The sequence below is a fragment of the Ambystoma mexicanum genome, chromosome 6q (assembly GCF_040938575.1).
Source record: "Ambystoma mexicanum isolate Mex_15411 chromosome 6q, UKY_AmexF1_1, whole genome shotgun sequence".
Taxonomy (NCBI): Eukaryota; Metazoa; Chordata; class Amphibia; order Caudata; family Ambystomatidae; genus Ambystoma; species Ambystoma mexicanum.
Genome location: NC_090937.1, coordinates 225918434 through 225941695, shown reverse-complemented (window position 1 = coordinate 225941695; position 23262 = coordinate 225918434). Strand labels below are relative to the sequence as shown.

The window sequence follows — 23262 nt, the reverse complement described above, 5'->3', positions numbered from 1 at the left end:
AATAACGAAGTAATTGACTAATACTCCACTCCAGGTGTAATGGGAAGACAGCTGTGGGGATAACGGGCAACAAGTTTGTCAAATATGGCGCTCATTCATCCCTCGTTGTAATTGTACGTACCGGGAACCCTTTGTAGTAGTTGGTGATGTCACCCATAGGGCTTGTATAGGATACTGCGGTCTTCTTCCTCCAAGAGTGGTCGGGGATCGGGGCAGAGATACGCGGTAAGGGAGGGGTGAAGGGGGAGAGGGGGCCGCGCATGGAGAATGCCAGCACGCACTCGATTACAGGGGTGGGAGGGGGATCAGAAGAGTGTACACTGTGCAGACAGTGAGGACAGAGAAAAAGGAGGAGGAGTTAGAAGTACGTTGCAGGTGCGCCAAGTAGCGGTGGCACAGTAAAGGCGGGGCAGCTCAGAAGCAAGCCGCACGGGGAACGCAGCCGCCGGGGGCTGGTGCGCCGCGGGTCAAAGGGGTTCCTAGCTCCGGAAGGAGAAGCATAAAAGAAGGTGACACTGCTGTAGGAATAATGAGGGCGGTGACGCCCAGCACAAAAGCATTGTAATAAAATTGTTTTCCTTGCAGCGGAAAATCGGAAGACCCACAGTTTACGGGGCCATGTAACGGTGGTGCTGAGAAATTAAAGTTTTAAAGATGTCTACGTATTATGGGATAGGGGCAGGTTATAGGGCCAGCACCTTAACAACACCACTCCAACATATCTGCGCAACACTAACACCGCACAGAGATAAAATCGTAAAGCACAGCATCGAATGGAAACAAGGGTCAGATAACAAAATTAGGATACCATGGCCACCCAACGGCAGTTTTGATATGACCACCCAACATTCACTACTAGCGTATTTACATAACACATACAAGGGGAAGAAGTTTGCTAGCCACCTAGAAGTTTTCGACCTCTGGATAATGTTCCAGGGGTGTGCACCAGGGTACCAGGGATGCTCACACTGCAGGGAATAAAAGAGGAAAAGGTGAGTGGAGAGGGCGGTGCCGAGAGCCCGGGAACACACCCAGTGCTGAGGAGAGTGAGGAAGAATCAGAAGGATCGTTCGCTGTCACAGAGGTGAAGAAAGAAAGTGAGGAAGTGACACCCACTAATAAAGAAATAAAGAAAGAAACAGAGGGGCTGTATCCGTTGAGAGAGTTGAGGGAAGCAACACAAGCACAACTAACAGCAGCCGAGGGATATTCCAATCCTGCATACAGCCCACCACCCTACGTGCCAGCAGACAGTTACCGAAAGGGGGTGAGTGCGTGGAGTGCAGCGGATACGAAACAAACACAGGTAAGCACCAGAGGAGAAAAAAGGGTGCAGCTAGAATTAGCAAGCATATGACCAGACAAATGGATATCAGCACAGGTGCTTCTGAAGCTTCGAGGGACATTAAATGGAGAGGAGGAAGAAGCGGTAAAGAAGGCAAGTAAAGAATGGACAGAATACACACAGAAGGGGTGCGAGGTAAGTAGAGAAGATGAAGGGAGACTGACACTGGAGGAAGAGGAAATGCTAGAGGTAAGATTAGTGGAATTGAGGGAAGCACGGAGCGCGCTGGTCGAACAGTTCAAGCGGGAAGAGCGGAAAAGGAGGGAGAAGAGGAAGGGAAGCAAGGGGGACAAGGTAGGGGTAAAAGGGCAAGAGGAAGAACAGAGGAAACAAGAAGAAGACCGTATAACGGCGATCGCAGAAAGGGTGGCATGCATGGAACAGTGGGAGGTTAGGAGAAAAGAAGAGGCGCGAGAAGAAAATGACAGAGAAATGGGGCTGTGGCGGAAGAAGATTATATCAGAAAGCACACGAAAATATGAAGAGGGGAAGGTTATAGAAAGTATACTGTCAAAGGAGGGCGGACTATGGGGCAACAAGGAGGAAGAAGAGAAGATGCTAGAGCAATAGTGACGCAATAATGAATGAGCTTTGAACTGTACGGAGGTAGGTGGTGAAGCGGGCAAGCAAAAGAATATAGCGTAAGTAGACGTGCGCAAGGAATGCAGGGCCAAGACATACACGTATAGCACTAAGGAATTAGTGACAACATCACAGGAGGGAGGAACGGAGACGGAAGGTGAGTACGCAGACATAGACTTAGGGACCGTTACAGTAGGAGGAAAGTGCCTAGGCCCAGGGTTGACATTTTCAGGTGGTTTCTGCAGTGAGGAAGAGGAGGGATTGTGTGGAGGATGAAGTGATGGAAGCGGGGAAGGGTTAAGCAAATTAAACATAACACGCACAGACTGCGGGTCATCATGGGAATGTGAGATGCGGGAAGAAGAAAACACAGGGAAGGAAAAGAAAAGGCAACTAAAAGGGAGAATGCCACGGCCACTGACACCGCCAGTGCAACACACACCACACCATATGTTAACAGACTCAGAGACCTCCCAGGACGCAGAATGGAAGAGCTAGCTAATACACACAGGGAGGGTCACGGGGGTCAGTAGAAAAAGAACAAGAGCATAGGAGGTGATAGAGTAACACAACACATTACTGATTTTATTGAACAACTTTCTGACATGGAAGAGGACATCAAATACACTCACACATCTCCACACAGACGTACGCCAGGGGAAGTAAAGGAGTACACTTTAATGCCATTACTAGAGAGAGGGGGAGCAAGGCCACAATATGTCCCATGGAAACATGCAGACAAGGAGAACATCAAATGCAGACTCCCATCGTTGAGCGGAGGGGCCGGGAAATGGATATATGAAATGGAAAAAACAAACTGCAGGGCAGAAATTAGTGGTGGGTGATGTAAAGGGGTTACTCATTTCAATACTGGGTGATGCAGCAGATGACATTTGGAAGAGGGCGGGATTCCCAGCAGTAACTATAAGTGACACATCGCATGATGGGGCGCCATTTGCAAATTGCAGACACACACTGTGGCAGGTGCTGAGGGTGCAATACCCAGACACTTCAGCCATAGGAGCAATAACGTCACGCAAAATGCGTGAGAATGAAGATCCTGTTGATTACATCCAGGAAATTCAGGAGAAGTGGTGCCTGGAAAAGCGGGAACCGTGGGACAAAACACTGGCAATTTTTTATCATATATTGATTCAGGGTCTTCCAGAGCCAGTACAGAGACAATTAAAGAAATTAGTAGGGATGGAAGCTAAGGCATGGCCCGAGATACAGCTCACAATAGTGCATCATTGTAGACTATGGCGAGAAAAGATGAAACAGAAGGAGGAAGACAGAAAGGTAGAGGAAGCAAAACTAGTCCAAAAGAAACTGTCCAAACATGCCATGGAAGGTGCACTGATCACAGGCCCCACCCCGGCAACACCGGCACAAGACACTACATGACAACAAACAGCATCACTACAGCAAGCACAAATGATGACACAGCAAATGCCACCACCCCCACCATACACAGCACAATACACAGCACAAATGGGAGGTGGTTACACTCAAATGGGAAACGGGTACACAAACAACTACCGGGGGAGGGGCAGACACATGAGAGGGAGGGGATTTGGGCCAGCAGCACCACTACAAGGGGGAGGGTTCTGAGGGCAGAACCAATATGGGCAGCAGGGATACTCAGACAGCACTGGGGGATACCCATGGCAAGCACGGGAACCACCAATGTGGTGGACATGCAGCATGATAGGACACATGTCACGCTCGTGCAGAGTAAGACTGACACAAGCAGGATGGGGAGAGCAAGGGCAACAGGCTTACAATGGGGGACAACAATTATACCAACAACAGCCACAGCAAGGGAAAGAAACACTAATACAACAGCAAGCACCACCACCACCGCCTCAGTAACCATTACAAACATACACACAACCACAGCAGCAACCACAACAACAGGCAGCAACAGCACAACAACAACACATCCATACAGTACAAGAGCTCACACAAATACAAGACAACAAATTACTACCTGCAGACACACCAATACAACAGACACAACTGGGAAGGGTGACAATATTGGGTCACAACCCATACACAGGGATCGGACAGTCATTGTATCCACAATAGGACAGCCCACAGACGTCTTTGATGTGTCCCATCCTATCTGTAACACCTAACCCTGTGGAGGAACCACGCATAAAGGTGGCGATAGGTGACAAGATGTTTTCTTTCCTTGTTGACACAGGGGCCACTAGGTCCTGTATTAGAGAGGGGAAGTTCAACTTGTCAGGTGAAGCTATGCGCACTCAAGAATTCTCTGGGGCTCGAGGACTGGTTCCTTTCACTGATGACATCTCCTTATCTGTTGGAGATCACGACATGTCTCTACCATTGCTATACTCAAAGCAGTCGCCAGTAAACATACTAGGGAGAGATATAATGAGCAGGTTGAACATGACTATATCCTTTACTGATAAGGGAATAGTGTGCTCCACACCAGGCATCAACATGCTCACAGCACAACACATATTTCAGGCTTACTGTGGCAAAACAGTAGCGAGGGCAGAGCCAGTGGATGGGGACCTCTTCCAATATGGCACGACATGGCACTAGCATGGCTACCAGGAATTGAGGGCAAGGTGTGGAGGAGACAAGCAGCTTAGCTTTTCAGATCAGAAACACTGACCGGTGAAGGTGAAGGGGCTATAATATCAGTGGACATAGAAAGCATTGTGGTAACCACAGACTACATTGCAGTTCACGCACAGTATAGGGAGGGGAAAGCATAGAGAGCAGTAATAGCACTGGCAGAAGGATGCAGGCTAACACAGGTGTCAGATGAGGAACTGTTCTCAGATGAAGCAGGAGATGGGGAAATGGTGTTCCAAATGAACGTCTACATTTGGCTAAGAGTGACATACAAGGAGGTAGCACAAAAAATAGCAATGGCACTAGAAGCACCTACCAATACCCAGGTACCCTTCTACGGGGAAGATTTAGCTGCAGTACCCGCCTCCTTATGGACCACTAGTTCATATGACGTAGGCTGCATAAAGAGCATTGGAGTAGTAAAAATAAAGCTAAAGAAAGGTGCAATGCTGCCCAGTGTGAAACAGTACCCACTATCCAAAGAAGCTGATGAAGGGATCTATGAAACAATAACTGCCCTAGTGGATAGAGGGATATTGGTACCATCAGAATCACTGTGCAACACTGCGGTGTATCCGGTGTGCAAAGGAAAAGGAGGGTCATGGCCTTTTATACAAGATTTGAGGCCCATCAACCATATTGTAGAGGCAGAATAGCCCATAGCAGCTAACCCAGCTACTATACTGTTCGGGATACCAGCAGAGGCGTCACGTTTCACTGTGATCAACCTCAAGAATGCCTTCTTCTCAATACCTCTACACCCTGATTCACAAGGCTTAACAAGCTTCACATACCGCAACACAAAGTGGAAACACACTAGACTACCACAAGGATACTGCGAGTCACTGTCCATTTTTAACAGGGTAATACAAATGGATCTGGGGAACATTGAAATGGAAAGCACGGTACTACAATATGTAGATGGCATCATCATCTGCAGCACCACCAAGGAGAAGTGCAGAAGGGACTCTATAAAGATGCTCACTGTGCTGGCTGAGAAAGGATAAAAGGTTGACAAGGGGAAGCTACAGTATTGTCAAGAACAGGTGCTCTATATTGGGCAGATTATTTCACAGAAAGGAAGGAACATTGCACCACAAAGAGCTGAAGCAATATCAAACACACAACAGCCACAGACAATAAGAGAATTACAGCAGTTTTTGGGCCTGTGCAACTACTGCAGGGCATGGGTCTTTGATTACAGCTCAAACATAGGACCACTGCTTGAGGCTCTTAGAGAAGCACATCGGGGAGAAAAGAAGCTGGGATGGACAAGGGAAATGACAGAGGCATTCAATGAGTTAAAACACGCCATCTCAACTGCACCAGTACTAGCTACCCCCAACTATAAAGAACAATTCTACATATTTTCACATTGTGATACTGCAGTAATGAAAGCAGAACTGACCCAAAAAACAAGAATGGGACATAAGCCAGTGGCATTTTACAGTGGTCATTTAGATCCTGTAATAATGGGTCATTTCCCGTGCAAACAGAGCCTAGCCAGAGCAGCATTTGCGGTAGAAAAATCCTCCTCAATAACAATGGGATGCCCCACAACACTGTACATGGAGCACGCTCTCTTTGCAATAAGCCAAAATCCACACTGACCATACAAAGAGCTGCAGGTTATGAGATAATACTATCCAGACCAGAGCTCAAAATAGTGAGATGCAGTAATGTTAACCCAGCATGATTCATAGCAGAAGTGGTGGAAGATGGAGAGTATGCACATGACTGCACACAGGCTATTGAAATTTACTGAAGCAACAGGAAGGTGGAAGAAAATACCCTAGAGGCGGGAGAGATAATGTACATAGATGGGTCATCAACACTTGACCAAAGCAATGGGATAAGAAGGACAGGAGCAGCAGTAGTACGTTTGAGGGAAGACTGGTCCTACGTTCCAGTGAAGTGTGTACAATTACCACAACACTATTCAGCGCAAGCAGCAGAACTAGTAGCACTCATTTTAGCATTAAAAGAAAGCAATGAAAAAAGAGTAACGATATATTCTGACAGTGCATATGTTACATCAAAAGTACACTCAGGACTAATAAAATGGCAAAGAAGGGGATTCAGAAGAGCAGACGGTACCCCGGTACAACATGCTCTCCTACTGGCTGAACTAATCGAAGTAATTAACTACCCGGAAGAGGTATCATTGGTAAAATGTCAGGCCCACACTAACGGAGATGACCCAATATCAAGAGGTAACGAAACAGCAGGTGCACATGCAAAACATGCTGCGTATTTTGGCGAGCCATGGGCCCTCTCAGAAAAACAAAAAGATAAGGGGGAGGTTAGACAGATGTTGATGAAGGATGAGTACACACACATCCCAGAGACACAGATCATGGAATTACAGGCAGCAGCACCAATGGCAGAAAAGGAACTATGGTTTAAAAGAGGATGCACCATGTCCCCCACGGATGCATTATGGCAAGAGAAAAATACCGGAAAGGTTGTGATGCCCCTGGCCCTATTGAAAATAGCCTTGACCCAATTACACTGTCCCACACATGCAGGTAAAGAAGTAATTGCTGCACGAATAAAAGAATCATGGTTCTGTCCCGAGCTAAACACACAACAACACGTGACCAGACCGATCTGATACGATGCCAAGCTCCAGCGACCAGAGAAGCGCTGGGGTCTCACGTCTGGGACACAGACTGCAACAATCAAGTGACAAATCGGACACCAATAGCGATGGGAAAGACATGCACACCAGCTAATAGTCAGACCTGTCCATTGTCTGCCACTGACACATAGTCATACTTTGTCGCCAGCACCAGGTACACCGCGAGCTGGGAACAACGATGGTCCCAGGCTTGGGGGCTCGCGAGTGAACCAATCAGAATACGAGGGGCACACCACTGACACCATGATAGCTTAGCCAATCATTAATCGTCCCCATGTAACAATTCACTTGTAGCGATTATTAGGGCCGACGCATGCGTACCACCTGACCCTTTCTCAACCACTAACTATCTTTCCCATATGTGTCTATACTAACCCCACCACTCAGAGAGCCAATCCAAGGTGGCGTTAGGTTTGGGGGATAGTCCTCCCAGGTGACGGACGTAACCGCGTCATACAGGTAGAAAAAGGGCCTGCAAGCCCAACAAGAGCGAGTGCTCTCTCAGATGCCTATTACCCGTGAGCCCATCCCTGCCTGTTTTGTGTAATAAACAGCAGTATCTCTTTGCTCTTGTGTGTGCCTCATACTCTGTTGAGACATGGGAGGAGTTGGGGCCTCCCAACCCCGGATGTCCGCGGCCGGCCCTGCCAGCCCCCGGGAAAAATACTCCGACAGAACTATTGTAAAATGATAGTATCACATATGTAGAAACGTAAGGGTGGTCTAAACATGGGCAAATATGTAGAGTGATCTTATGTCTGTTGCCATTAGTTAAATAATCATTGATGTCATATATGATCATATTAACGATGTCAACAGTGATGTCATCATTGATGTCATAGATTATGTATTTCTAGATGTCACCAGTGATGTTAACAGTGATGTCATTGGTGATGTCATCATTGTGGTCATAAACTGCGCAACAGGGGGTGCAAAGTTAAGGTGGCTTTAGACCAATTCAGGGGTTTTGTTGCATTAAGTTCTCACCTTAACGTCCCTTTAAGAAAAAAAATGTTCCTTGAATTTCAAGGGTTTTGTTATTCCATAAATGTGTTCGCACTAAGGCCTGGGGGCATTACCTTATGCAGTAATAGCGAGGGGCTTATTGCCATTAGTACCCCGGCCTGTTAGACCGGGGTTCTAATGGTGGGGTTTTTTCAGTTGCGAGACGCATTGCGTTTCTGTAAGACTTGAAGAAGGAGGGCAAGAACAGTTGAAAGGATTCGCTGGTGACTGGAGCAAGAAAGAAGACCTGGAGAGCAAAGGAGCATGCAGACTAGGACCAGAAGAGGAGAAGAGGCAGAGTGGAGAAAGGGATAGGTGATACAGGAGGATTGCTGGATGGAAGAGTGTAGATTAGGGAAGGAGGTGCTGCAGGAGGCATGGAGGAGAAGAGCTGAAAAAGCAGGGAGGAGTATATGATAATCGAGGGGTGTAGAGAGGGGGAGGTGGTGAAAGGAAGGATTAGGACATGAGGAAAGGAAGAAAACTCCCAAAAGGAGAGAGAAGGGCAGAGGAACTGTCCCCAAGGGGAGAAAAGGTAAGAAGATAATAATGCTTTGGCATATGAAGAAGAAGGGATTGTGGTCCACGCAACAACCACTGAAGTTAAGGGGCAGCAGCAGTCAAGCAGGAGGGTGAAACTAACAAGACAGACATTCTGCACAAAGACGAACTTAAGAGAGAACTGGCAGAAGCTCTTGCCAAGGAAAGGGCACAGAAAGGAACATCTGAAGTTACAGTGCAGGACAAAGTGCATAGTGGAAATGCCAAGAATGCGACCAAGGGCCAAGCATAACACTAGGAGGTCAAATTGGGGGATTCATTCTTGGTGGATGAAATATAAGTGGATTAGATTGGGTCTTTTTTTATTAAATCAAAGAAGGAACATTCTTTATACTCCTATTTGGGAGATAGTTATCGATTAAAGAGGGATGGCTCTCTAAATAGTTGTCTGGTGGCTACTAAAGCGTTTTTGATTGAGTTAGGGTCAGAGGAGGATTGCTCTTGGTTTAAAGTTTGGAAAAAGCTTACAGAATGGGACTATATAGAATCTCTGGATTCACTTTCCAAAGTGCAGCTGTATCGAAAACATATAGCTATTCCTTCAACAACAACCTCCCTGAAGCTATATTTAATTACGTTTCCTTCTAAAGGTATAAGTATGTGGTTCATGAAATTTAGGTGGAACTGCCTCTATGCCTTAGACCTTCACACCCTGTAAATCTAACATGCCCGAGACCTTACGACACTTGCTGATGGACTGTGCCTTATTCGTGAATTAAAGAATATTATTTTTGGGAAGCTACGTCCACTCTACATCGGCAGGTTTTCCCCCAGAGCTTATGGGAATGAGTTATGTGTGGTGAGGGGCGTTGCTAGGGGGGGCTAAGAGGGCTAAAGCCCCTGATCTTTTGGTTGTAGCCCCGGATAGAATCTCAGGAGCTACAGCCAAAAGACTAGCTAGCCCCCAGTCCCAACAGTTCTGACATCAGCTTAGCCCCGGGTCCTTTCCAGACCTAGCAACTCCCCTGTGTGTGGTTCACATTTATCAATTACATTTGCGCTTGTTGGTTTTTTTAAAGGTGATTTCTTCTAAGTTCGGTGATATACCTCGATTAACCCATTGTCTGCAAAGCTTATACGTGGAAGATTAACTGTCTCCATTTGTAGTTGTATGAAACAGTGATAAATGAATGTATATGAATGCTTGAGGTCTTATTTGGGATACATATTCCAGTAAGAATGTATGCACTGCAAGCACTTTAGGAGTACGTTGTACTCTTTTAATTCAATTTAAGCAGGGGGAATATCAGGATTTTGTATGAATTATGCAACTAATTGAGCATGACATGCATTTTGCATGCACTTTCTCTTCTTTTATTTTCTGTTTCGCACTAATATTTGTGTAAGGTTTGTATTAACCATATCACAAGAAATAAAGCAGTTATATTTACAGCACAGCTTCATTCTTGCCCTGGTGCTGGGTGAGATTGTGGCGTGCAAGACCACTGGACTGAGGTTACTCATGTCCATAAAAGGGAACTGAAATAATTAATTGCACACATCCTATTTGGGGTGGATTGTTACATTTGCCCTGAATAAAGAGTACCACACTCGAACATCAACACACATGATTATTTACATTCCGTTAGTATTACTGAGACAAACAGAAAGACAGATAACAATTTGGTAGTGTAATTGGCCAACAGACATCAATGTCATGTCATCATATGGGATAGACTATTTTTGATTTTCGATATGCTATTTTGATTTATTGATGCATTGGGGCCTACTGAACATTGTTTGAAACGGTTTCATAAATAACTACACTAGTCAATGAATATTCAAAAACAGTTTCAATGCAGGAAAATAGGATTCCAAGCCAAAAGCATGACACACATGTGTCACATAAAGATAACATTAACTGTACCTTTGCCGCACATGAAATCCTTGAAAAAATCATTCCAATCACTGTAGTTAGGAAGCGCGGGATTTTTGTTATGAAAATGATATAATGATACAGCAGAGTCCTTCGGATTACGCAATATCACCAGTTTCTGTTAAAATGGAGAAAAACTTCAATCATTCTTCAAAACATGTATAGTTGTTAAATGACACAGAAATTCAACATTTTGGAGCATCTGACCCAAATAAATGCACATGCATTTCTGACTGTTGTTTCAACAAGTACAGGTATGTACACTATGCCATGAGTTTATGTGGTGGAACGCAGGGTCCCTTGAATGGTTGATGCACTTCTAGCAGCTGCGAGGCACACAGCGATTCACCAACACGGGGGCCTGCCGCTTTGGCCCTCCTAGAATGAGGTCTCAACTCTCCCATTACTCTTAACTTCCTCATTGGGTCATCATCTCCCTATCCATCTCAGCTGGCCCTTCTGTTCCTCAATGTTGGCTGATCATTCTTCCTTCATTGACATCTGGGTTATGGCGACCAAATGCTGTTTGGATGCCAAGCAATTTTTGCTACTGGTTTAAGGGTCAATCAGGGGGCACAGATCATACAAACAGTCACCCTTTACCCTCTCACTTCAGAGGCGTAGCCAGGAGTGTCTAACAAGTGAGGCCTGAAGCTAATGTAGTTGGGCCCACCGCAGTGACATTAACATCTGTAAATACCCGCACGGCGCTACTGAGTGGGCATTTACAGATTCTGGGTGGGCCTTGCCGGCTCTGGCTCTATCCTGTTTGCACGTCTGTTTCACTTTAATCTGTAACAACACACATCAGACAAGAAAAAATGCACAGACATCAAATATTTCAACAACGACATCCAATGCGCAACCAAACTCAACATCAATCTCCATAATCTATTCATAGACTACATGCAGTTCACAATTACTACAATAAAACATCCCAGAGGTCTTCAATCTAATAATGGATACCCCTTTCATCGAAACCCAATCACAACCACATATTCTCTTTCTGGCGTTGTTCAAATTTGAACTGACAGACATTTTAGAACCTTAGGCGTATCTCGCTGAGACACATAGTTGAGGCTACAATAATTCTCAAAACGAGACAGAATACAGTGAACCTAAGGATAAGCTCTGCATAAGTTATTTCTTCCAGTATATTCCAGGAATGGTGTGCAAAATTTAATCAGCGTATATAGCTACCTCTGCGATGAAAACGTTACGCAGTTTAAATCACATGGGGACCACTTATTACGAAAATGCTGCAATTAAGAGCCTACAGGATAGTAGCAGCAGTAACGGGATTGACTGCCATTTGATTTCTGTGGATTCATTGATCCAACCAGATCCCCCAACAAAGTGACTTTGATAGAAGCAGGTCCCCCGCATTAGCCCAATCTCCTGGAGACACAACACAACACTCGAAACCACCGGATGCTGGGAATTGTTGCTCACAATTAGTGTGCGGTAAAGACTAGATCATAAGATGCAAACATGAAAAACACATTCATAACAACACTTTTAATTTGCAGTAAACTGTATTGTTACAGTGCACATGTAAATAAATAAAAAAATGCAGCACCACAACTCTGTATGAGAAGGGTCTCAGACAGGGTTATTCAAACCCTCTATCGTAACTGTGAGGGTTCCTATTAAAATGAAAAGGTTACAGGTGTCAACTGGAGTTTTGCAGAATCCTGCACTGGTGGTTCAGAGTTCCAAGAGTACAGAGTTCAATGAGTTAAGACTATAACAAGATACTCCAGAGGATCCAGCACCATGCGTACAACAACTGTGAGGTATCTAAGCAAGCGCAGCTAGTCTAGTCGAGAACTGTGGGATATCAGTTTGTCAGAGAGCTTGATACGTGCGGCCTTACAGACCCAGATATATGCATTGCCAGTGAGGAATCAAAGCCACAGTGGACCCTCTGATACTGATACTTGATATCAGAATGCCCATGAGCCATATCTGAATGTCCAGTGACTAATAGACTGGACCAGCAGAGAACTCTGAGGACTCAATTTCTCAGGTAGTGAAGTATGTGTGGCCTTGCAAACACTCTGCAATCACCAGGGTTTTCTTCCATCCACGGTGATCATGAAAAAAAGCAGTGACTACCATAATCTTCCTCCACTCCATGTGTGGCTCCATGGATTTGCAAGATCATTCTCCATTTTTCAGGCAGGAAACAGGAAGCGCGTCTGGGTAAAACCCGCTGTCTAAGCATCTTATCTGGATGCAAGCCCTGTAGCCAATACTAGGTGACAGTTCCCAAGGACTCATGCAAATTATGCAAGTTAGCACCTGTTGGAACTCAGCCGTCGACTCATTTTCACTTTGGGCATTTCAGGTCTACTTAGATATAGCTTGGGAGCATTGGGGTCCTTTGGAGCAGGCACCAGGGAACCTGGGAGCACCGGGGCATTTGCAAAGGGCACAGATATTCTGGTTCTCTGTGCCCCTTTGCAGATCGCCAGGTCAAGGGGTTGTCTCTGGGATGAAGGACCTCTCAATGGCGAAGGAGGAGGATGCGATGAAACAGCATGCCAGCTGCATCTTTACTTCTGGGTTGCTGGGAGGTCCAATCATGGTCTCCCGGACAAGGGGAGCCATTTGTGTCTGCACTTTCATTCCAGAAAGTTATCTGGTACCCTACAGGAGGTCTTTCACCTCCAGTGTACAGGGTCCTGGTCCCATTTCAGCCAGAAGAGAAGCCTTGTCCATAGCAGTTCGCCTGCACTATTCCGTGGATATGGTTAGGGGACGGAGCTCTCCTACGTCTTGTATGCCTTCGATCTTCACCTCCCTGACATTCTACTTTGGAGTAGGCAATAGTCCCAAAAGATGTTCAGTGAATCCTCCTTCTTGTCCTGAGAATCCAGGCTGTTGTATAGCAGAGCTACGGCCAAGATGCCCGCAAGCATGTAAACTCCCGGGCGGCACTTCTATATTCATATAATATCCTGTGTCACCCCGCGCTACCACAACTCTAACTGTAAACTATTTGATTGTGTTCGTCATGCTGGTGAAGTTTGGGGAACCTCCGTGAGTCTTGGGGGTCCTGTGGCAGAGATTTGTGGCAAAGTGGCGGGATGCTGAGACCTGGGCTGTGGCGCACACGCCTGTGTCTGCCAGAGTGACTACCTGCGAGCCTGATGCGAGGGGAGGACGGGAGAGCTGGCGGCGACCCCCATATATATGGAACTGATCGGCCTGGGGCTGTGAACGGCTGGTGCTGGGGAGGCGCTGCTGTGCTGGAAGCGCGATCACAAGAGGAGGCATGGGACACCACGACATGTGGCGGTGAGTCTGAGCTTCTGCGCTTGAACATAGGAGGTGAACCGACTTGGGCACTGTCATCGAGAGGACCTCACGGTAGCTCAGGGAGGGTGACTGAACTGCGAGGTGAGAAGCAGAGGGCATGGGACCTACATGGAGCTCTGGAAAGGCAGAGAAACCTCTGCTACGGTAAGCCCTTAGGCGGGAGGCCCCTTGTGGAGATTGTGCTGCTGCGCGTTCGGAGTGCCATTGGCCGTTGTGGTGCTAGGGAAAGAAGTGGCTGTGACCCGGTGGTGGAGCGGAGGAATGAGTGTCAGGGGTGGGGGGCGACCTGTACATGTGGGGGCTGACTCTGGCTGAGAGCACACCTTCAGATATTGGAGCGGCGCTGGGAAGCAAGCTCAAAGCCCCGGAACCTGATACTTGGGGCAGGTGAGGTTGGAGCGGCGGCAGCAGGAGGAGTGTGGCTGCACTGCGGTGAGTGGGGCATTTTGAGTTGGAGGTGGAGGCACTGCCCCCTGTGTGGGCCTCATGCAGGGCTGCCATAAGAGGGGTTTCAGGAAGTCCAGTCCTTCCTCAGCAAGACTCTCTGGATCCAAGACCTTTGCATTCTGGCAAACCTTGTCATGGTGTTCTAACTGACATATTGGAAACACAACTGGCCAGAATGCATTACTGCCTTCTTCACATCAGGCACTTCATTTAAGGAGCTCATCCTTACCCTGATATGCTACAATTCATTTAAAAGCAATAGAACGGAGGAATGAAATCACAAAGCACGGATCTGTGTGATCATGACGACCCCAGAATTCCGACGGCTGAAAATGCTGACTTAAAATAGAATCCCAAACCCCTTTACACCACATAGATATGCGGGGGGACACCCCCCTGGAACGCACCCATATTACTATAATATCCCATAACCCCCACATGTACACATATATATGTGGTGTAAGGGAGGGGGTAAAATAAAAGTTGGAATTACGGGAGTCGGAATTCTGAGGGCGACATTTTGGTGCATTTCCCAAAGCACAGCTTCCCTGGCTAGCTAAACTAAATCAACACGTAGTGACAGCTCACATTAATACAGAGTACTTTGAAGGGTCACCCAACAGCGCTTGGGCAATGCATTGGTGCAAGAGAGAGAAGTGGCCAGGGGAGAAAGGGGCACAGACCAAGGAAACAAGATGGTCCCTGACTGAGAAGGCCACCTGACCGGGCTCAGATGCATTGCATCGGTGCCTTTTTTTTAAAACAATTCTGTGTGTAGCTTTAACATCAGTGCACATCCCTTGCATTGTAACTGTACCTTTTTAAAAACAATCTGTTTTAAGGCTGTGTGTACCTTTCACATCTGTGCACCTCTTATCGCTTGATACGCTATTCCTTTCTGAATTGCATTTATGCCTCTTTGACTACTTCCACTAGACCACCTGGTGAGATTAGATAGAAGGAAAACACATGTTGTTGCACTTCCATGTTGTCTTTTGTTTCTTCTGTGTATGTTTGTGTAACTTCATTGGCTGTTCTATCAAAATTGCAATCTTGCTAGAAGGAAGTAGGAGAGGAGAGGGTACCCAAGATGACTGGGGAGGAGAAGTGAGTAAGGAAGGATGTCAGCCAGTCCAGTGCCGGTTCCGAAATACCAAGGGTATCGGGCAGCCTTTGAATGAGGATGGAGTGGTTGACTGTGTCAAAGGCAGAGGAGAGATCGAAAAGGATGAGGACAGCAGGGGAGTTGGAGTCCAGGGATGTGTGCAGTTCTTCATGGGTGTTAAGAAGAGTAGTTTCCATGCTCAGAATCCAGATTGATGGCCGTGGAGACCTTCAAAAAGTTTGGTGTGTGTTAGTTGAGTTGGGGCAATGCCAACTTCTTCATAAACTTCCCCAAGGAGGGGGTGATGGAACTAGGGTGGTAGTTGGCAGGGCAGCTAGGGTCTGCTGAATGTTTTTTCAAGAGTGGGCACACAAGGAAGTGCTTAAGGCAGGAGGGAAAGATCCAGTGTCAAAAGAGTGATTGCAGAAATAAGCGAGTGCGGTTGTAAGGGAGCCAATGTTATCCTTGATGGTTCTGAATGAGCAAGGGGAAACCTGTTTAGAAGAGACCTACATGGAGTGGACAACTCTAGTAACATCTTCAGGTGTGACTGAACAGAAGGAGGAAGGAGGAGGATGGGGGATGAATTGGGAGGGTGGCTGGCAAGGGTGTTCAGGATGTCCAGAGATGTGGCGAAGTGTGGGGCAGTGAGTTGCAGAGGGCCTGGGAAGGAGAAGAGGAGGAGGAGACTGCAGAAGGGTTGGCTAGTTCCCTGCAGATCTTGAAAAGTTCAGCCGTGTTGTTGCATGCACCAGAAATCTGTGCCTATATGGGGGCTCTTTTCTTGGCTCGGATGGAGAGTCTGTATTGCCTTTGGAGCAGGCGGCAGGCCAGTTTGTCAGGGGGTGAGCCTGAAGTTTTCCACATCCGTTCCGCTGGCCTGCACTTTCCTTTCAGGGTCGCAGGTTTGGAGTGATACCAGGTGTTATGCTCAGAGGCAGGTTTCAGGCGGATCCTCATGACCGGGGCAAGAAGGTCAAGAGTATTGATGATGGAAAGGTGGAGGTTGCTGGGAGCAGAGTCAGAGGTGGTTTCAGATGTAGGGGGTGACGGGGCATGAAGGTGGAAGTGAAAGTGGCATCTGACACTCGTTTCATCTGGCAAATGTTTGTGAACAAGGTTGGCAGGGCTTTTTGGGGGTCGCTCTGGTGGCCAAAGGGACCCAGGTGGGAAGAGAGGAGAGAATGGTCTGACCAGGAGAGGGCAGTAACTAGTGGAGGGGAGAGAGAGAGGTCACAGTGTATTAGGGCGTCCAGAGTGTGTCCAGTTGAGTGGGTTGGCCAGAAGGGAGAATGGAGAGGGAAAGAGAGGTGCAGAGGTCAGTGAAGAGAGTGGATGCAGAGCCAGGGGAGTCCAGTTGGATGTTAAAATCACCCAGGAGGAGGAGGTTGGAGGTGGATGAAAGTAAGGAGGAGCAGAAATCAGCCCATTCAGAGAGGAACAGGGGGGTGGTGCCTGAAGGCTGGTAAATGGTAGCAATGGTCAGGGTGGAGATCGGAGAGATGACCAACTTGCAAAAGAAGCTTTCAAAGGATGGGTAGTGCTGGGTGGGTAAGATGGAAGCAGGTTCCCACTCAGGGTAGGGTAGATTAAGGCAACCCCCCCCACCAGTGCTGTGAAATTGAGGATTGGAGATTGCTTTGTAGCCCTCAGGGAGGAGGGTGTCAAAAGCAATGACTAAGCTGGCATTGAACCATATCTCGGTAAGAGCGAGAATGTCGAGGTCAATGCCTTCAAAAAGGAGACAGATGTCAGCAGAGTGTTTGTTGGCTGAGTGGGCATTAAGAGTCGCCACATGGAGGAGGTCTCTGCCTTTGAAAATGTTCTGAGGGTGTCTACAGGGGCGTGGTACACTAGTCAGAGGAAGTAGAGGGAGAGTGGTAGGGGGAGATGAAGGAGAAGGAAGGAAGTTAATGAGAGAAGGCAGAATACTGTCATAGAGGAGGAGGAGGCTGAGTTGTGGACCCTGAACTAGGATAGTGCTTGTGTGATAGACATTAACGAAGCAACAGGAGGATGAGAAGCCGGTCAAGAGAACTTCACTTTGTGCCCCCATTAATGGTAGAGGATGTGGAAGGAGAGAGAGTGAAGATGAGGTGGGGGTCCATAAATCCTGAGAGGGGACAGAGAAGACGATATCATGAAAACCTATCTGGAGGAAGCACTGGCGTCAGTGTCTGCGATGGGAAGTCCAGGGTTTGCACTCAAGATGTCTTTTTTGTGCTTTTTTCTACCGAACATCATGAGAGAGGGAGATAGGTGATAGTGTAGCAGTTATAGAAAATAGGAGAGATGGAGCGAGCCATAGGGTGGCAGGGATATTTGAGGAATGGAAGAAGAGTGGTTGCACCGCACAGTTCTATCCTCTGCCCTTGGCTCTTTAACATCTACCTTGCTTTGCTTGCATGCCTCATCTCCTCCTTCTCCTCCAACTTCCAATGTTATGTAGTTGAGAAACAGCTCTTTTTCAAACTTCCCACTGACCCTCTTCCACCCTCCATCATCCCTGACTGCCTATCTGCCATCCAGTCCTGGTGCATTGTTCTCTGCCTCAATACCTGTAAAACTGAGATAATTCCCATTGGGACTCCTGCTCCCTCCTTCTTCCCTTCACTCTGGCCTTCCTCCTTGGGTTCTCCACCTGCTCCTTCTTCTGAAGCTAGAAACCTTGGAGTCACCTTCGACTCCTCTCTCTCTTTCTTTCCTCCCTCACACTCAGGACACTGCTAAGAAGTCCCACTTTCAGCTCTTCCTTCTCAAACAAATTCTCCCTTTTCACACTTTCCCCCAGAGGCTCAATGTTACTCGAGCCCTGGTTCTCTCTAGGCTTGACTATTGCAAGAGCCTTCTCAAGAATCTACCTTCTTCCACTCTGTGACCCCTCAAGCTAATCCAGAATAGGGCAGCAAGACTTGTACTTTGCCTTAAGCCCAGGGACCGCATCTCTGCTGCCCTAAAAAGTCTTCATTGGCTCCTGGTTGCTGCACGGATTAAATTCAAATCCCTCTGCATCATCCACAAGGCTTTCTGGGCCCGGTGTCCACACTATCTTCAACTTTATCTTACTAAATACTCACCCTCGCGGCCACTTCGTTCCTCTGGCACCAACTCTTTCTGTGTAAAGCATTCTGCTCAACAGAGGGTAGATAGTCAATTGCTTTCCTCAGCTGGATCCCTCCTATGGAACAGACTCCCCCTGCCTCTGTGCCTTGTGCAGGACTTTCTTAAATTTCTGGAAGATCCTTAAGACCTTCCTCTTCACCTCCTCCTTCCCTTCTTCTCCTCTCTGCTAATCCCAAAGTTGCTGTGATAGGTGCCCAGGGCCCTTATGCATCCTCAGGGCCCCTGACCTCCCACACCCAATCGGCCCTGCTCCTGTCTTCCCACAGCACTTGCCTTGGCACACCCTCCGCCCTGGTGTATCGCACTTACTCCTAACGTGGCCTTGACCATGTAGCACTCAACAACCCAAGAACTTCATCTGTGGCTCACCTATGAGCTAGGACTCCCCAGCAATTACTCCCTCTGCCCTTTTCCTTGCTTTACTTGCATGTTCTGAATACTCACAAGGCATATTAAGTTTGTCCGTCCTCCTTTCCCTCCACTGATCTTATTATTTATTGTGTTATGTAATGTACTTCACTCCCTTTGAAACAGTATTTTACTTGCTGTATAAGTGCCTAACAAGCAAACAATGCATTGTACCCAGAGTGTCTTGTACTTTAGGAAATGGGGGGAGACAGGAAGTGGTATTGAGTCCTACGGAAGGAAAGAGGGTGCAACTCTTCTCTCAGCCTCCCGATCTGCTCTTTCTACTTTAACTCCACCCCCTTTCAGTGTCTGCTGACTTCAAACAGACCCCAGTGGTCAACCGCTTGGTGTGAGTGTTGTTTTGTTATGTCAATACTGCCTTTGAAGCACTGACTAACAGCAAATCTCCTGAGGAGGCTTGTTGTGTCCTGCAGGAAAGAGCTACCCTGCAGGAGATTCAAACAGGCCACTTCCTGAGTATTTTCCCACATGGCAGCTGTGAAGACATGCAGGCCAGACACCTAATGCTGAGGAGCTGACAGTAGTATGATATCAAATTACTGTGTCTGCATAATTGTTTCATCCTAGCAGCTGCCATGCAACCAGATATGGCTTATTTTTACAGTTTAATGTGACACCAGGCTGGCTAGTTTACACAATTATTATCAAGTGAATCAAAGCTGCAGACAAAGCCACATCTAATTTCTGTCACTTTGTGTACTGGCAGTTGTCAGGAATGCACATGTCACCTTAGAACCTGCCCAGTGCCTCAGCAAAGGCACATGTTTGCACTTTAATTTTGGCATGTAGAATTTATGAAAGGGGGTCCGATAAGCAGACCACCCTTTCAGAAACAGAATTACCCATATCATTTTATGTAACAAAAATCCAATGAGATAGGCTACACCACCCTCACCAGATGGTATTTTGTCACACCCTGTGAAATCGTGAAAGCAGGAGGGAGTCCACCTCAACTTGGAAGGCCTGCCTGAAACTTGTTTCATCTTCCTATCACCCAGGTCTGTGCAAAGTGGCAAAATGTGTTGAAGTTGTGAAAACAAATATCTTAAGAAGTAATGAATGGAGAGATTTCCCTAGGGCCACCTGTGATCTATTTAGTTCATTTCTAGTCAAATCAAGACTTAAAACAAACTCTCCCATTCCCTCTCGTATGGCTGACAGTTTACTTGTAAAGTGAAACACACAGTGAACTCTCTGTAACTTCAATTTACCAGTGCTTTTTATCATCTTGGCTGTTTTTAATTTTTCTGGTGTGGTTCGACGTTTACAGGACTCCAGATAAGAGTTTGAATTAAGAGTATTTTATGCCCACTTTTGGGAAGTTGAGCATAAAGGGGATTTATAAGGAAGTAGAAATGTAGTTATCAAGTTTAACTGCTGTATTTTTGGCACGTTAAATTCGAAAATAAAGGCCCTTTTTCAAACCTAAACATTCTCTGTGGCTAGCGATTTCTGTACATGAGAAGACGCATTTTCTTAAACAGCCAGTCTTCACATCAGGCTGCACCACAACGGTGTCCTCTCTGTGGAAGGTTCTTGTCACGGCACTGACAGCATCAAGATTAAGATACGTGGCAACTGTAACTCCTTATTTTTCTTTGTTGGGGGATACTCACTGGTCTCAGTTTGAGCTGTAAAATAAGCAGGTTTGCCACGTATCTGGTGCACTGGCTATTACATATCTTTATTTAACTTTGCCAATATTTGATTGGGTAGTGTGTGACTGGAAATGCTATCACTCCATCTAGTGTACAGAAAATATTAGCCACAAGCCACTCATTGGGCTAACTGGAGGTTCCAAAACACTGAACTGAATTCAATCATCCTAGCCAAACACTGTCTCATACCAGTGGGCTTTGCACATAGGGGGAAGGATGAACAGACTTGCCAATGCTCTGGTAATTTATTAGACACGTCTCTGTTTAGTATGGTGTAGTTACAAAAAGAGGCCAACTCGAATATTGGGAGAGATTCCAAAAGAAAGTATTAATAATCTCATGATGGTGGACAGGGAAAGTTCCTAACCCAGGGGCTCTTCCTGTGGATATGGACAGCTGCCAGATACTGCTGGCTGTCAAGGAACAGCCTATGCTCAAAAGTCCCGGAGGAGTTGCCTCACCTCGCCATCATGCTGCAGGCACACAGGGGGTCCTGACCCCCATGGATAAACAGGCCCTTCAGGTCCTTGAACAGGCAACAGTGTTCCTCCCAGCAGGAGTAGGCTGCGCCTGAGAGGGAGAGAGAAGATTAATTCTGTACTGCTCGTCCCTGAATGTCCATAGGTCCTTCCCACCATCTCATGGAACTGTTTCTAATAATCTCCAAGACCTGTCTGAAACTTCCTCCCACCACCTGGGCCTACCTAAAGCGTGACCTAGTCCTCTTGAATCTTCCTGTTCTGCCTGACTGTTCTTCCACCATGCCTCTGACTCACCAAGCAACTCTTCTATGAGAGGTCAGTCTCTTAGTTCTAGGGCTCCTTCCTGCCTCCTCCATCTTACATTTAAGGTACCTCCTCTTCTTGACTCACTTCTACCTAATCCTCAAATTCCTTGCTACATTACTCCCCCTGTGAATTGAGCTGAAGTTTTAGCTGGTCTGTTGATGCCTACCTGATATGTGGAGTCAGAAGTGAGAAGAACAGGGCAAGACTGGTAAGGTGACTCAGCATGCCAACACCAAGATCCAGACCCCAGGACAGACCCCTACTTTCCAGCTCTGGACCATTTGTTGTTCTCTTCTTTCCAAGTCCTGCGAGGCAGAGTAACCTGGAACCTGAATACAACACATTCAGTGCTGTAGATAGTCGGCTTTCAGGGGATATAACCAGGCAAGACATGTAGAGCAAGGCAAACCATCACCAAGATAGTAAGGGCACTAATGCCAGTATTATTTTAGATTTACTTCAGATTCCGTTTACAAGGCCCCCATATCAACTAGCCACATTCTCCTAGGTCCGAACTAAACAGGAAGAGATGCACAGTGCCAATTTGATGGATGGACTTCTGCCACCAGGATGTATGCCAAAGGAAATGCTTTGGCACCAAACTAACAGGTATTTCACACTAACCTAATCTCACAAGGTTTCCTGATTCACAGCCACCTCAGGAATGTACTCGCTCAACTCCATATTTAAACCCAATACTATCTAACAAAGATCACCAGGCCCGAGGGAATTACAGTAGTTGGGCTCAGCCTGGGAAGGGATCCCAAGGTCCCAGAGAGGATTAGGACTTACTTAAAGGTAGAGACTGAGCTAGCTCTAGAACAATGGCCCAAGGGCTTGTTGCGAGTTTCAGCTCATGACCTTCAAATTGATTACAGTACCAATGTTGGTTGAGGAGCAACTGAAGACCTGGAGGTCTGAAGAAATCAGCAGTGACCTCAGACCCCATTCCCAGCAAGGAACGAGAAGAGAGCAGAGGATACCCAGCAGTGGACTGTCAGCTGGGTACTGAATTCCAGCACGGGATCCGGGTGTTATACCTGAGGGTCAACCGGGTGTCCCCCAGTGCATTACCTTAGTGGCATGGAGAGAAACTTGGAGTGTATGGCCACAGCAGGCAGTGACAGCCTGGGAACCAGAACAAGAGATTGCAAAAGAGATAGTTCCCAACTAACAGGACTGACTTCCATTCTGGGAGACATCTATCCCACATCAGTGGACCAAAAAAAAAAAAACATAGACTGTTGTTTCATGACCATCAGCAGAGAGATCACAGGAGACCTGGCCTACTGGTTACCTGGGGGAGACAAAGGATTTTGAGAGTAAACCCCATCTTGTTGGAGCAATTACCAACCAAAGAACTGTTTGTGGAGTCCATCCCCTGTCCACCGATCTGTACTATCTGTACAGATGGGATTGTTTATGATAGGTTGAAGACTGTCTAATACAACCCTGGCAGGAACCAGCACACTCAGAGCCACAAATCCCAAGGGTAATGAAGGGCACCAAGGATTTCATGACAGGTGGAGAGACAGCCACATTCAAGGGCCCAACTTCCCAAAAGGTTCTTGTGGAGAGGCGCAATGGGAAACAAGATAGATATGTGGCAGAATCCCCTACCTAGTACAGAAAACCACCAGGGCAGTGACCCAAGGGGCAGGGTCCACCCAAAGGCAGTGGATGTTGGGGGCCTGGAGGAGGTATAGGTGAGAAAGAGAGAGAGAGAGAGAGAAAGAGAGAGAGACAGAAAGAGAGAGAGAGAGAGAGA

At 46.9% G+C, this 23262-nt stretch overlaps 1 protein-coding gene across 2 annotated transcripts in view; it reads right to left on the bottom strand.

Annotated features, from left to right (window-relative positions):
- Nucleotides 1-23262, bottom strand: part of SULT6B1 (sulfotransferase family 6B member 1) — a 382977-nt gene that overhangs the window by 216536 nt on the left and 143179 nt on the right. For both annotated transcript variants that reach the window (XM_069630680.1, XM_069630681.1), the window contains exon 4: nt 10612-10738. In XM_069630680.1, the coding sequence (XP_069486781.1) occupies nt 10612-10738 (127 nt within the window). The remainder of the gene's footprint in view (nt 1-10611; nt 10739-23262) is intronic.